Source organism: Acipenser ruthenus, chromosome 1, assembly GCF_902713425.1.
Source record: "Acipenser ruthenus chromosome 1, fAciRut3.2 maternal haplotype, whole genome shotgun sequence".
In the NCBI taxonomy this organism is placed as follows: domain Eukaryota; kingdom Metazoa; phylum Chordata; class Actinopteri; order Acipenseriformes; family Acipenseridae; genus Acipenser; species Acipenser ruthenus.
The window spans coordinates 17599213-17615145 of record NC_081189.1 but is presented as its reverse complement, the minus strand read 5'-3'; the positions used below and the strand labels follow the sequence as shown (position 1 = coordinate 17615145).

Here is a 15933-nt window from a genome sequence, read left to right as displayed (position 1 = left end):
GTCTCCTCAGGGATGAGGAGAACTAAGGGGGTGGGGGAGGGGGGGTTGTAGTGGCGGGTGCATGATGGGCTGGCTTTGTCTGTGGCTGTATTGCATTCCGGAACTGTTAACTTGTGGGTCTTGGTTGCTTGCACCATGTGGCAGGGTGCTGGGACTTGGCGCTGAATCAGACAGTCTACAGGGGAGTCACTGTTCTGATTGTTAGTTAAAGGTCAGTGGGCGTTGATTGGTCAAGCTTCATATAATTGTAACTCTGTGTTTTCTGAGTCTGAGGGGGGATAAAAGAGGTGTGTTGTGATTCACAGTGGAGAATCATGTGCTGTGAGATGTGTTACTTGCTGTGAACCTGTTGCTGCAAATAAAGAGCCTGCAGTCTATTGAACCGTGCTCTGTTATCAAGACTGTCTTCCTTGTCTGACAGCAATTTCATCCAGTGCTGCATTCTTTTTAAGTTCAGCTGGAACTGCCCAGAGTGTTACCTAACCTGTTCCCCTGCAGGTGGGGAACTCTTTATCCTGTTCTTGATCCTCCTGTTGAAGAGGAATAACAGTAAAAGAACATGGATCTCTGCTTGTAGGGATTGCAATAAAGTAATGAATATAATTAGATTGTCTTAATATTTAATAACCACAATGGTCAGTAGGCCAGTGTAGTATCGAATTTGGTTTACCATGGAAATCAGTGTCCCCTGCTGATTTTGCGCAAGTGCAGAGCGATCTTTTTCCAGTCTACACACAGTCCCGGCTGATTTTCTCAAAGCAGGTTTCACGGCGACTCAGCAGCTCCTGAGATGAACACGCAGTGGCTTCCCGTGATCACATCAGCTGCTCCTGAAATGAATGTGCAGCGAACTGCCAAAAGTTTTTAACAGTGCATCAAACATACACCATGTAACACAGGAAGACTAAGTTGTAAAGAACGCATATTGAAAGTTATCACATTAAATTGTTAGGACACTAAGGCAAAACATGTTTAATCTAATCTGCGCTTTCTAAATGAACGTCCAAAGCTGGCAAGAGTATAACGCCCATTCTTATATACATGTATGCCCCCTCAAGATGAGTACACATATTTTTTATACAATTGCCATAACTCTTCCAATTTTTGTTATTACGTGTAGTTATATTTGTAAGTCAGGGTTTTCCCATATAATTAATGGTTTATTATAGCTGTGGAAAGGTGTGCCCTAGAGAGCGTGTCTTCTGGGGCTCTTTAGAAATGTTAAATTCACTGTGCACTCCACAACGCATTGTCTATTTTAGTATTTTATTAAGAAAACGTTTTACATGTACAAAAAACAGCAAAGGTATTGTGGCGAACATCGGTTCGGATTTCTCACAGGCGGAAGTCGGACGCAAACCCAGGACCTCCCGCTTTGAAGCATAGCGTGATACTGCTGTACAAAAGAGCCGGGCTCCCTTGCAGGAGCAGATAACGGGCTTGTCTTTATGTTAAAATTGCGTCACCTACCACCAGCCCTGAGACCCCTACCTCAGTGCATGCTACATTATTATTATTATTATTATTATTTATTTCTTAGCAGACGCCCTTATCCAGGGCGACTTACAATCGCAAGCAAATACAAATACATTCAAGTGTTACAATATAAGTCATACAATAAGAACAAGAAATACAATAATTCTCAAGTGTGACAAACCACATGATATATGATATAGTTATAGATACATTATGATATAGTCAGCCATATATATGCTATAAAGGTCCATATAATTTTATAACTTGGCCCCATATATTGATTCCACGTCCGTATATGGCAGATTAGTTTATTCTAACGTGGCTGCTTATTTACATAAGAAACAGGTCTAATTGTAATACGGTGAGTGTATTTTGTAAACAGTGCTTTACCTGTAATCGACTGAAGTCGTACGGTGCCATAATTATTACTGCCGCACTTTATTTGTGCAGCTCTGCGCCTTGTCTATTTGTTTTATGTTTATTTTTTGTAATTCATCATACTGTTTCTCAACTCTAAGGTCGTCAGTTCCTTGGTATAAAGCTTCTTTGCTGACGACATGCACATGGGAGGTGGGCGTTTTTCTATTTTTCTCCATCGATTTTGTCACTGTGACGTCACTCTATTCTCCTCCCTTACAAAAAAACGCTTTCGAAAAAAATGACAAACATACAAGGGCATCATTTTTAGTTCGCCTCTTTTCAAGTGTGTACGTGGAAATATAGTTTAAATACACACTTCTTGCATTGATAATAAAACATAAAAAAAAAAAAGACTGAGGGCTATGAACAAAACTGTAAATAACATTACTGTAAATACTGTTATAATAAAAAATAATAATACTAAAAAAAACTGAAACAATTCCAATTGCTTTATTTACTTTTCTGTATATTTGCTGATTCTCTTTAAGGACGATAGCTGATAGAATTACATTTGGTACTATTATAGGCTAATTTATTGGCAGTGAATTAACTTAGTTTAATCGTTTAATCAATTATATTGTTCGCGACCATTGTTTTCTTAAAATAAACCTAAAAAATACACAAAAAAGTGTGTCCCTGACTCCCCTGTGTTGTGGGCCGAAGAGCAGTTTACGTTCAGCACGAGATTCTCGCTGAGCATTGCGGATAGCTAAGGCGCCATTTTGGGAAGGAGACAAGCAAAAGCGGCAAAAATTAAAAAGAAAAAGGAAAAAAAAGAACACATTAAACAGAATAGGTAGCACGATTTTTTACCGGAATATCAAAAACAGTACGTGGCTTAAACGAGAGATTGTATGCGTCCTATGAGAAAGGGAAAAATAGCCAATAGTGTCGGGTTTCGCAGAAGCCAAGGAAGAGCCAAATTCTCAGGAGCTAATCAGTTGTTGTATGGTCAGTAAAGAAAGTGGCAGTGTCGGTATTTACCTAGTCTGGTGAATACGAAAGTAAGTCTCATCTAGGTGAGTGAATTGCAAATTATCTTTTTTTTTTTTTAAGATGCCCTTTTTTTTAATGTACACCCTTGCTAAACCCTGCCTGCCTGTGTATATACCGTGGTCCATAGCGACCGACTCTGTGTAGTGTTTCTGAAACGAAAGTGATTACTGAAACAACTTGTAGATGTCCATTGTTAGTGTGTATCTTATTCGTGTAGGTGTTTTTGACAATCATGTTACAAAGGCTTACTGTACTTTAACTTTAAAATGCTTTGAAACATGTTTCATATACAAAAATAAATAAATAATATGCTGTATGGGACGACCACTGTTAATCATGGGCTGCTTCTGCAATTCTAGTGTGCATACAATGCAGTCTGGTCAAAAGTAATGCTTTTAAAAGATGTTTGCAACACAGTGTATTTATTCTTCCTGGGTTGACTATAAATTTACATATTGTGTGGTGTTTACTTACAGGTGAAGAACTGTTGATTGCAAATCAATATCATTGAAAAGTCCTATGGAAACAAATGTGATCAACCTCCGGAGCAGCGAAAGGAAAATATTGTTGTAATGTATTCCCAATGAAACAAAGAAGACAGATGTCCTTTTGGAAGTGACATTTTGCAAGAAGAGATTAGGGAACCCCATTAAACGTTAAATATGAATTTTTAAAGTAGTCCAGGGATATGTAGAAATTAATTTACAATAATCTACAGTACAGTATATGCTAACCTTGTTCACAAATGTGGTGGTTTGGCATGGACCAAGCATGAATCCGTAGGTGATATTTCAAATATATATATTTATAAATTCATTTGGTTGTTACTTCGATCTTAATAGTCTTAATTATTAGTATGTACCAGTAAACACGTTTAGGATTCCCATCCTCGTGTGGTGTCCATTCAGGGAATTTATAGATGAAGGGACTAGTGAAAATTTCCCTGGGTTTCTCATTTCATTATGTCATTATTTTTTAAATATGTTTTTATAGCTAGCATGAGGATGATATCCAGATAGGTAGCACGTTTTCTTTTTTTTCTTTATTATTATTATTATTATTATTATTATTATTATTATTATTATTATTATTATTATTATTATTAAGTTTTTTTTTCTTCTTTTTTTTTTTTACCAACTTTTGTTTTCAAACCTAGACCAATTTCATTTCAGATGTAAATTTTGACGTTTAAAAGTTTTCGAAGAACCCACACAATGCTTCACTACTGCATAGACACGGTAAAAGCCTGATCATATGTGATTAAAACAGAGACGGTCCTTAGGGAAACATGTTTTTTTTATTATTTATTTATTTATTTATTTTTTAATTCTGAAACTTGGAATAATTTAAATGAAGATGGCAAGCTGATTGAGGATTAAGTGGCCAGCATTTGCAAAAGGACCCGATCTGCAAGAGCAACTTGGCAGAAGACTTTCGGGATTTATTTATTTAAATTTTAATATTTGCTTGAGAAAGAGAACAAGAAACAAACTGGAACAGAGCGGTTGAAAGTGCACCTGTGGGAACGCCTTGTTGTGTAGTAGTTTGTAAGTGACACATTTATTTCTTTGCATGTATTGTAACTGTTATTTTCACATGGTTACAGACATTAGATTCACATAGGGTGCCCACCTCTGACTTACAAAAAACTAGGACACCAGAGTCATTTTGTACAAAAATAAATAAATACATAAATCAATCATATACTTTGACATTTAATGTCCTGGGAAGTCTTACATATTTCCCAGGACAGCTGCCTCAAAAAGAGAACAATCCAGGCAAAACCAGAATGGGTGGCAACCCTAGATTCACATGTCATAAAGTCCATTAGATTAAAGTTAATTAAGGTGCTGCACTAGTCATGTTCTTAGGATTAATTTATGCAAATGCCGAGGTGAGCAACCTGACCTAAATTAAGGGCCACAACTAATTTATAAGAAGGTGGATTTTGATAATCAGTTTGTACAGAGGACATATATTTGTTAGCAGTTACCCTGACCTTACAGTATCTCCCACTTTATCTTTTAAACAAAAAGATATAACCCTCTGCTTCCTACTGTAGATAAGCGCCTCAATTTTTAAAGGTGCTAAGATGAAGGTATTTTAGCCAGGTTTTATAGCTGTTTTCACTAATGTAGATATAGAATTTTTGTAAAAGTGGAAAAATTTAATGTTAACGCAGTAGTAAGAAAATAAACTTGAATGTACCAAAAACTTTTTATTTTACCTAAAACATTTGTAGCCTTTGCACCTGAGCAAAAACAGAAGTAAATATTGACTTTCCACATAGATTCCACTTGACTTTCCACATAGATTATTTAGGTTAAATTAGGTTTTCAGTATGATATTATTGTCATTGATGTGAAATCCAGTAATTATTATATATGCAGTTTTAATGGATCAGGAAAGTCGGGGAATATGGTAAAACTTTAAACGAGATTAATGACTTTAACTAAATTGACTATGTAGAAGTGCCCACGTTTCCACCAGGTTAATTGTAATGATTCTGACTGTTCTCACAATAAATCTGAATGAACTGATTGTCAAGTTGAATAATCTATATTAGCATTGATAATTTGCAACATATTTTTTCAATCAATAATGCAGCTTGTTTATAGTTTTTTTTTTTTTTTACAAAAATCCCAAACATTTTTTGAACAACTTAAAGTAATACAACTGTGAAGACATATTTCATAATGTTTTAAGTGGAATACATTGAGAAGTATTTCAATGATATTTCAGTTTTACATGAATGGACTGTTTATTTATTTTTTATTTTTTTGTTGCCACATTATATGCTGTATAACCCAACAACTCTCATTGACAACTAATGTAAGGTTTCTGTAGACTGTCCATATGCCAATGTTAGACACAGGGAAAGCTCACAGCAATTCACAGCACAAAACAAAACTGGGTCACTTCACTCATCACTGGTTTAAGGTGAAATTTGGATAAGGCATGTAGTTACTGGTCCTCGAAAGTTAGTGCCATAATCTAAAAGCTTTTTATTGGTTGCAAACTGTGTTTGTATGTGAACATCCTACTTTTACTGAAACTGTGACTACTTAACTTCTGAAGGTGAAAAGTTGACTTTCCCAATAAAAAATATGCTGCAGGAGTACAAATTTCATTACAGTCTGAAATGGTGCTTGTGTTCAGGGTGTCATGATTTGTCACAGAATGATCATTTTCTTTGGGACTTAGGCTATAGTTTCTATCCACTGATTGTATTTTTTTTTAAAACTTCAGTTCTGACAGTTTTTTTATTTAAACAAATATATATTAACAACTTTAAAAAAAGTGCTATTGAAGTACGTCAAATTAAAAGAAAAGAAAAAAACACCTTTTCAGTGTTTGATTTGTTACTGGGTGGTTAGCAGTGGCGTAGCTAGGGTGGTGAGTTATTAATCTACGTAGGACAAGAAAAATGCCAGCCATGTGCAAAAATCTCGATCCATCACCAGCACACCGTCGCTGTCGCCCACCAAACGAAATCAAATCCTGCTGATCATTCGCCAGCACCTCATCAGCACCCCCCTCCCCGGGACGAAATCTTTGCTACGCCAGTGTTAACCATCATCAGAAAATCTCCATCCACCCCCGAAAAAGCCTGGCTACACCACTGGTGGTTAGTGCACTGTTTTCAGAGCGTTGGTGTACTTTCCCCAATTTAAAATCTTAAAAATATATATTATTCCATCAGTTGGACAGTTCATCTGTTGATGTAAATGATACATAACATTGATGAGTTACAGTGCCATAATAAACAAAGGTTGAGAAATCGTTGATCTGAATGCCTAGAATTTGATAGTAAGCTAAATGTTGGCCTTGGTACAGAGATAACTTGCTCATCGACACATGTGAATTCCATATGGCAAATAGCAGTGGAAAAGGTGCTTCAACAGTTTACTGTACTGTAACTGCCATCATTTCAGCTAATATCTCAAAATCCGTTTGTGATGTCGACTTTAGATTCTCAGTGTTACGGAAACTCATTGGTCAAAATCCACCAGTACCCATCACAGTTGTTGCACTTCAGAGAAAATGGTCCAAGATTGGTACTAATCATTTGCGTTGACCGAATATTTGGTACCCATCTGTATTCTGTGATTCTTGTCTAAGTTAAGTTAAAAATAAACCCTTTCACTGCCACTTTGTTTGAACCTCTGGCCATTTCAGTGATGCAGACTCACACTTAACTCTTTATAGTTAGAACGCAGCTGTTTTTTCACGATTCTTTGATTGTTTTAAGTGAAACCACATTATGTTAGTTCTGTGTTTATACAGCGCTGTCCTTTTTTTTTTTTTTTTAGTCCCCCATCAGTTACATTTTCGTTAAGCAGAAAAGATCACTGCTTTCAAGAGTGACTTTGCAGTACTGTACAGCAGCAGCCGCAATAGTGTTGCTTTGTTCATGTTCCTGTTCCTAAAATAAAAGTAAATTCTAGCATTTGAATACATTTTTACTTAAGAAAGTAAGAACATAAGAAAGTTTACAAACGAGAGGAGGCCATTCAGCCCATCTTGCTCATTTGGTTGTTAGTAGCTTATTGATCCCAGAATCTGATCAAGCAGCTTCAAGGATCCCAGGGTGTCAGCTTCAACAACATTACTGGGGAGTTGGTTCCAGACCCTCACAATTCTCTGTGTAAAAAAGTGCCTCCTATTTTCTGTTCTGAATGCCACTTTATCTAATCTCCATTTGTGACCCCTGGTCCTTGTTTCTGGGTCGACATTGTCTATACCTTTTAGGATTTGGAATGCTTGAATCAGATCACCGCGTAGTCTTCTTTGTTCGAGACTGAATAGATTCAATTCTTTTAGCCTGTCTACATATGACATGCCTTTTAAACCCAGGATAATTCTAATTATTGCACGCTTTCTAGAGCAGCAATATCCTTTTTGTAACGAGGTGACCAGAACTGAACACAGTATTCTAGGTGAAGTCTTACTAATGCATTGTAAAGTTTTAACATTACTTCCCTTGATTTAAATTCAACACTTCTCACAATATATCCGAGCATCTTGTTGGCTTTTTTTTTTGTAGCTTACCCACATTGTCTAGATGAAGACATTTCTGAGTCAACATAAACTCCTAGGTCTTTTTCATAGTTCCCTTCTTCAAGTTCAGTATCTCCCATATGATATTTATAGTGCACATTTTTATTGCCTGCATGCAATACTTTACACTTTTCTCTATTAAATTTCATTTGCCATGTGTCTGCCCAGTTCTGAATGCTGTCTAGATCATTTTGAATGACCTTTTCTGCTGCAACAGTGTTTTCTGCCACTCCTATTTTTGTGTTGTCTGCAAATTTAACAAGTTTGCTTACTATACCAGAATCTAAATCATTAATGTAGATTAGGAATAGTAGAGGACCTAATACTGATCCCTGTGGTACACCACTGGTTACCTCGCTCCATTTTGAGGTTTCTCCTCTAATCAGTACTTTCTGTTTTCTACATGTTAACCACTCCCTAATCCATGTGCATGCATTTCCTTGAATCCCTACTGTGTTCAGTTTGAGAATTAATCTTTTATGCAGGACTTTGTCTACTTAACCTTTTGCATACAGTACAGTACAGAGCTAATAGAACCACTTGAAAATGCAATTCTATAATATAAAATAACCCCTTTGTTCAAAGCACTATTGAATCAAGCTATTGTGGCAACATTCTCTTAACAAAAGTTTAGAAAGTTGCTTGTGCATGTACTGTAGTACTGCATTCAAACATTTCAAAATTGTACACCTTTTGACTTAAAGTAAATTATTTGACAATTAAAAATAAATAAAATGAAGTGTAGTATCACAGTAGCCTGTATTATAAATCTTCCAAATTGCTCTACATTGCATCAGCCAGTTTCAAAATCGCACTAGGAAATGTTTCTTCCAAACTACAGTGTAGTAGGGTTTTGTCTTCTGGGATTATACACTACAGTATAGGACCACATTTGGGAATCTAAGGTAGTGGCACAGCTTTTGTTGTAATGTCATTTACCTTTTGTTTCTTCACATGTTCAGAGTTTAATTGGTGGGGAACAATCTTGTTTTCCTTGGTAAATTAAAAAAAAAAATCTAATCTTAAATACAGGAAACATTCCTGTAGAAATTGTTATAAATTAAGGAATTCAATTTTATAGCACTTGTTTGTTATAGCCTACATTTAGCCTAATAACTTCAGTGCCCAAAGCAATTAAATGCAATATATATAACAGGAAATTCAATTTTGAATCAGCAAAAATGTCCTGTAAAAGCTTACCGTATTGCCAAGTTGATGTTACTATTGTAATCCAAGGACAACTATACATTTTTTAAATCTTTTAAAAATAGAAACTATTTGTTTTACCGCTTATTCATAACATGCAATGTCTCTAAGAATGTGGATAAAACTAAACTCAAGCTTGACACTTTCTATGTGGGTTAAAACCGGCACTAAAATAAGACTACAGTACATTGTGTTTGACAAACATACATGGTGTATTTTACTTAAAAAAAACAAACAAACAAACAAAAAAAAAACTCATTTATTATGACTAGACCAAATATTGGTATTTTTATTATTATTTTATACTGTTTTATAATACAGTAAAACCTGTCTAATCCAGCCCCTCTACATATTGGCTAGCTGTATAATGTGGCATATTTTTGGGGTCTCAACCATATCTCTTTTGAAATTAATGGTGTGATCCTCTCTACAAACTGGAACCTATCTATTAGTCAATCCAGCATGATTTGTAAGTCTTGTCTGCATAAAATGTGAACTTGAATCTGCAGTCTGTCACTGAGTTGCAAAAATATGAACATGTCCCATGGGTATAGTGCTGTATATCTACAGATAAAACAGGTTTTACTGTATCTGAGAAGTTTTTGAGCAAATTTGAGTTCTTAATTGAAACATGAAACCTGTTAACTGTGCAACGGGTTGCTCAGGCTTTGCTAGTTAATGCACTCATTTTCAATTTACCAGCAGCTGACCATGTGTCCAGGGCAGAGATTTTCAAGCTAAGGAAATGAAAATGAAATTGATGTCAGTTATACGTGATGCTTTCCTGTTCTTGACTTTGGATACTAGTATCTGCCCCACAAAATCACAATGTGTCGTCAGCTCAACTTGTTAGAAACAACTCATAAACAGAACCTGGTGAAATCTGTTGTATAATTAACTGGTTTCACGGGGTTCCAGTTAAGCTGTAAAGGAATCTAGTGTAGTTATACCTTGTGGCCCTGTACACAAAATCTCAGGATAAACTCTGCTCCCAGTGTGTTTCCTTGTTGCATTTTTAATTTGTAATTTACTTGCGTGTTTATTTTTGTATTACCTCCATGACAATTAGTTGCAAAGTTTATAGCAAGTCGAATATTTTATTTTGTGAAACATTTTTAAAACTTGAATTAACAACAAAAAGATTATAGGCCTATCGGACCAAAATAAGGCAATTGGCCAACATACCCTAGCGTTTTCAGTTTTGAAACCAGCACACTGCTACTGGATGCTGAAGGATTGGTAACCTAATTTATTTGACTCCCAAGTGGTGTTTTGTAACCAGTATACAGATATGATTGTATATATTTTGTTTTTTGTTTGATCTAATTATGATGATTGTCATGATTTGTCTCTCTCTGTTTCTTGACCAGGGACCTGCCATGAGGTGTTAATGCCTTGTTCAATATTCTTAAGACCTAGACCTAAATGGCGCAGCATGACTTTGCTCCAGCCTGGCTTAATTTTCCTACTCCACCTTCGTCAACAAAGGTATTTCTCCAATCCATTGTTTATTTATTTTGGTGTAAAGTCATCAACACAAAAGATTGGCTAAGTTGATGACTTTTGCCCAGCTATCTTGGGAGTAAAGTGCCCATTTAAGGGGCAAAGTATCCAGTAAAGTTATATACTCTTATTATTATTATTGTTGTTATTGTGTAATTTGAAGACTTGCTTTAATTTAGTAAAATTACATCCTCTGACCAGACTAAACTTAATTTGTAGCCGTCTCTAAACTGTGAAAAACAACATGAACCAAATGTGCGCCTGCACAACCGCAGTGATGTAAATCACAGACGACGTAATTCTTCTGATGGGTTTGAATCTTCTAATGGCTGTACTGGAGGAGGTAGGCCCTTTTTCTTAATACAGTGTATTTTGCAGGCGGACGTCTAGATCATTGCAACTAACAACAATTACAGTTTTGAAATATGAACATTTAATGGTTGGTTTTACATACCTAGGTTAGCACTAATCTTGAACTAACTAATGTTATTTTAAGTAAAAAAAAATCCAAGATTAGTACTAATCAGGGTATGTGAACCTAGCCATTCAAGTTTTAGGGTAAAAAAAATGAAAATAAACATGTTTCTTCAGTTTTAGGACTTCGTAGTTCAATGTTTTTGTCCTCAGCAAATTATTTGAGGACCTGAATTGTGTGGATCCTATTAAGTTAGCTTGCTTTTAGCAACCAAAAGATAAAATAGCCATTTGTGTAAATACTCTTTTTTTTGTATCTCATAGGAAATTTTGGAAGGAAGGAAAAGAATGGTTGGCGAGGAAGAAATGGTTCTGAAAGTGTGAATTCCCGTGGTGGTTACCATGGTGTAAACTCCCGCTCCAGGGCTGGTGTGTTTCACAGTGGAAAGAACCAGGTGCTACGTGAAAGTAACTCAACTAGGAATGAAAATGGGAAAAGGGAAGAAAGAGAAGCACGCAAGCAATTTGAGGCTGAGGATTTTGTAAGTTGACTGTGCTTTTCCAAGTGTTTGTTAAACTGCATGTACACTACCATTAAGCACTTGGTTCTTAAGTGTTACTGTATAAATGTACTATGTAAGCCTTAAAATAACTAACTACAAACATGTTCTTTTCAAGCCATCCCTTAATCCTGAGTCTGAAAGAGAGCAAAACCTGAGCAAATCTGTTGCTGCTGGTGTATGGGGTGAGTTCTATTTCCATTATTTCTAAATGTTCTATAAAACACTTAATACTTTTCCAAGATCTTTTTTTATAACTCTTTTTTTTATGTGTGCTAATGGGGATAGTTGTACATCCACTGGGAAGTAAACACCATTTATATTAAGTTCCATTTTTTCTTCATGCTACAAATATATGTATGTAGATTTCGATGACTTATTTGAAACCCTGTGTATGACCTTTGAGATAAAACTGTTCAAAGATTGGCCTTCATCGTTTTTTTAATTTTTTTATTTGTATACATCTACTGTTTAAGGAGAACATCCACCGAATCCAAAATCAAGAACTTCCAAAATGATGGTTATCAAAAAGGTCTCTAAAGAAGATCCATCTTCTGGATTTCCTGCTGCAGGACCTCCCCATCAGCAACCAACCAAGAACGGAACGGGTCTGAGTGTCTTTAAAGGGTTAGTCCCGAAACCTGCTGCCCCACCTGTAAAGGTACGATTCAAAATTAAGAATTATTTTCTAAAACAACAATGTCTGTATGTCAAATGCGTTTTCCATGTTTGGTTAGCCTAATCAGTATGAGGCATGATTTATATTTTCCATGTTCAAAGGCAATTAAGTATCTTAGGCTGTTTGAAGTTTACTACCTATAAACCTAATTTTATCTGAAGGCTGCTATGGGTTTTAGTGCAGAGTAAGTATAAGGAAAAAGCACTTAAGATCTCACTGGTTGTTGGAATGTAATTTTGGCTGTCAGTTTAATCAATTTGCATTATCTACTTTTTTTTGTAGGGCAGCCGGTCAAGCTCTTCATCACCCGTAGACAAGATGACTCAGCCTCGTTTAATGAAACTGACACGTGTACGATCAGATAAGAAGAGTGAGTTTTTGAAGGCTTTAAAACAGGACAAGGTGGATGAAGAAGATCATGATGACAGAAATCAATTCAAGGTATTGATGGAAAAGTCATTAGACCTTTTTATTATTCTTATGTTTATGTACATTCCGAGATCTCTGGCGTCTGTGGATTTAAAAAATAAAATAAAACAAGTATTCAATTAACATTATTATGAATTATACATTCCTTGAGGCATTAATTGTGGTGATCACATTTCTACCAGAAAAAGTTAACTGATACATGGGGCATACATGCAATATTGATGATTATGTGCAATATTATAACAAAAGTTTTCTAAATCACTTAGTCACAAATGTTCAGTTTAAAAAGTAAGACTCGTACTACCTGCTTTGTTTAAGTGGGTCTGCCATGTGTGTGGTTTTTTTTTTAAAGTTTGTTTTCCTTTATTATAGGATGACGAAACACTTAACATGCAGAACAGTAACAATAGTCATCGATGTAGGGATGAGAATCTGAATAGATATGAAAACGAGGTCCCTCGAGTGAATGGTAATGCACTAGTGATCCGCTCCTCTACCTTCCCACAAGCTGATGTTCTCTCAAGCTCTCTCGAGGCAGAGCACAGGTATGTATTTCACTGCCTTTAACTCTCAATCACCACTGCAGTTCACCTTTAGACCAATACTTCTCTGTATTTATTATTATTTGGTGTAGTGCTATACTATTGCAAGAACTGCCCAATATAATAAAGGGTGGTTGTACAGAAATACCACTTGAAACAAAATGTTTGGAAGTAAAATGTAGTTTTAATAGATCATTTATTTCTTATATATAAATACATTTGAAGTCAAGTTGCTTACAATTGTGTAAATATGTTTTTCTTTCTGTTTTTGCAGGCTTCTAAAAGAGATGGGGTGGCAAGAAGACAGTGAACACGATGAGACTTATGCTCCTTTAACAGAGGATGAGATGAGGGAATTCCAAGCCATTAGTGAACAGGTATGTATCTGTTTAATATATCAAGCTTGTACTGAGGTTGGACCAAAATTAGAAGCACTAGTGATATGTATACATGCTATCTGTCACATGACTGCTTTAATTTGTTATGTAAATCACTCCCTTGACATGAATTGTATAATAAATAAAAGCTGCACCTTGTCTCCTGACATTGTTTGGCATGTGCTTTTAAATTCAAGACTGAATATGTGTCTGATGTTTCACCGAGAACAATCTCAATCTAGAGAATGCAACTCTCTGCGGAATTAACCCATACCATTCCCTGGAGGCATTGCAGGAATGGTTGCCATCTACTCCCAATACAGTTTAATAAGGATGCAACAGTTAATTAATACCAGATCAACCTCTTCATAATTTCAATGATTCTCGCTCGCTGCCCCAGTGTCAGAAGAGTAACATGATGCGTAATGCAGCACCACCAGCACGTACTAGTGTTAGATTATGTGCAAAAAGCAGAATGATGTGAAGAAACATTTGAAGTATTTTGCATCTGTCTGGTTTCAGTTTCAATTATGGTATCCTTTTTGGACACTGATATAACTGTAGCACATGTTAATCACCTGGTACTCTTCTTTTGTAATGAGACAGTTTTAATCATTTTTACACGGGTTGTTTGCTTTACTCAGCTCAAATGCCTGTGGTCCTTGTGGTCTATTCCATTCGTTATAAGTTACAGTGCAATGCGCAGCACAAACTGGCTGTACGCCTGCCACGGGCTGCATAACATTTTAACTATCTTTTTATAATGAAAAGCAATGAACCCGTTATAAACTATTTGGTGTTGATTAAGAATTGCTTTTTTTTTATTCTTTTTTTTTTGCTTTTATAATTGGTTTGATTATTTTGTTTCATTGGCTCTGTACACTTCTAATAAATCCGGTGTTATCCATGGTGACATCATTAACAATATATTCCAGTTGTTTTTATGTTAGTAGTTTGTGTTTTGTCTGATTGGTATGTCTCAAAGAAAATATTGGTAGTCACTTTAGATTTACTTCATTTTTGCATTTGAATAATTTCCAAACAAAATAAACAAACTTGAATTGTACCCAACCATTTCAAAACAAGACTAACATGCCTAGACTAACAGAATCAAATAGACTTGTGTAGTTCTGCTATTCAGTTTACAGTAAATTACCAGTTTTAAATCATTACACTAGCCTTTGTTAGGAGAAACTGATCTCATATGTACCACAAACTTCCCAGTACTATGGCACTAATCGAACCATTCTCTTAGGTCTGGCTAACCCACCTCTATTAATCAGGGTAAGTTAGTAGGGGTAGACTAATACATCATTATATTGGTCTTTTATCACAGATCTGTGGAACATGTCTGTGTTTTGGCTTCCTATGACTTCTACATGTATTTTCTTTCCAAACAATAAAAGCATATTAATCTATTCTCTAAAACCTTGTTTGTTTTTCAGCTGCAGAAAAATGGCCTTAGAAAAAATGGTCTTTCTTGTGACTTTAAATTTGGCACCTGGAAAAACAGCACTTTTAAACCCACAGTTGACAATGATGAAGCAGAAACAAGCAGCAGCGATACGTCAGATGACGACGAAATGTAAAATATGTTGGCATTTTGTGGACTGCCTAATTGTGGTGATTTTTTTTTTTTTCCCCACTAATCTCTTGTGCAGTAAGCTGCAAAAATAAATAAATACTGGGTTTCAGAAAGAAACCCACTTTGAGAAATTTGACGGACATCTTTGTAATGAAAGAAAGACAGAGTTCTCTATTGGCCTGAATTAAACATTGCTTTTTTTGCTCTGTAAATGGCCTTTGTAGTAAAAAAAAAAAAAAAATTTAAATTTCGTTGGAATTACTTCTTCACTGCAAATCGGAGGTTTGCTGCAATGTGACAGAATATCTAACATGGAAAGAGTCAATAAAAAAGATTGCAATTTAAGTTGTGTACTATTCTGTGTGCTTAAAATTGTTAAAACTTGCAACTTTACACAATGTTTTGCTTGCTGATTTCATACTCGTCAATTGGGAATCGTCAAGGCCACTGTGTTTTGTGTAAGAATGGGCAATGTAGCATGCTGGTGAACTGAACAAGTGCCCTAGATTTCCATTTTCTTAACCATGATCAGTGCATTAAAACACAATCATTCTTTTAGCAGTTACTAGGTATTTAAACCACAGTTAGTTTATCATTACATTTTCTTTTACCTAGAAAAAAAAGAAAATCAAGGGCTTTATCTGACTTGATATTCAGGGTGGACTAGACAGACACATTGATCAAG

General features: G+C 35.6%; 1 protein-coding gene across 2 annotated transcripts; it reads left to right on the top strand.

Annotated features, from left to right (window-relative positions):
* Positions 1-2504: 2504 nt before the first annotated feature.
* Positions 2505-15593, top strand: LOC117962900 (vasculin-like). Of its 2 annotated transcripts, none has more exons than XM_059012724.1 (12): positions 2505-2915; positions 3369-3461; positions 4249-4439; positions 10530-10647; positions 10882-11005; positions 11401-11618; positions 11755-11821; positions 12113-12297; positions 12598-12756; positions 13117-13289; positions 13561-13663; positions 15109-15593. In XM_059012724.1, the coding sequence occupies exons 4-12, from the start codon at positions 10585-10587 to the stop codon at positions 15250-15252; spliced, it is 1236 nt and encodes a 411-aa protein (XP_058868707.1). In that variant the 5' UTR covers positions 2505-2915; positions 3369-3461; positions 4249-4439; positions 10530-10584; the 3' UTR covers positions 15253-15593. The 2 variants fall into 2 exon arrangements, with proteins under 2 accessions (XP_058868707.1, XP_034760487.2); XM_034904596.2 differs by having other exon boundaries at positions 3369-3671.
* Positions 15594-15933: the final 340 nt, after the last annotated feature.

Excerpts from the sequence above, each read along its gene's own strand:
- LOC117962900 (XM_059012724.1), top strand. The coding sequence starts at position 10,585 with ATGGCGCAGCATGACTTTGCTCCAGCCTGGCTTAATTTTCCTACTCCA. Across the intron at positions 12,298-12,597 it reads CTGCTGCCCCACCTGTAAAG|GGCAGCCGGTCAAGCTCTTC; the intron begins GTACGATTCAAA and ends TTTTTTTTGTAG. Across the intron at positions 13,290-13,560 it reads TCTCTCGAGGCAGAGCACAG|GCTTCTAAAAGAGATGGGGT; the intron begins GTATGTATTTCA and ends CTGTTTTTGCAG.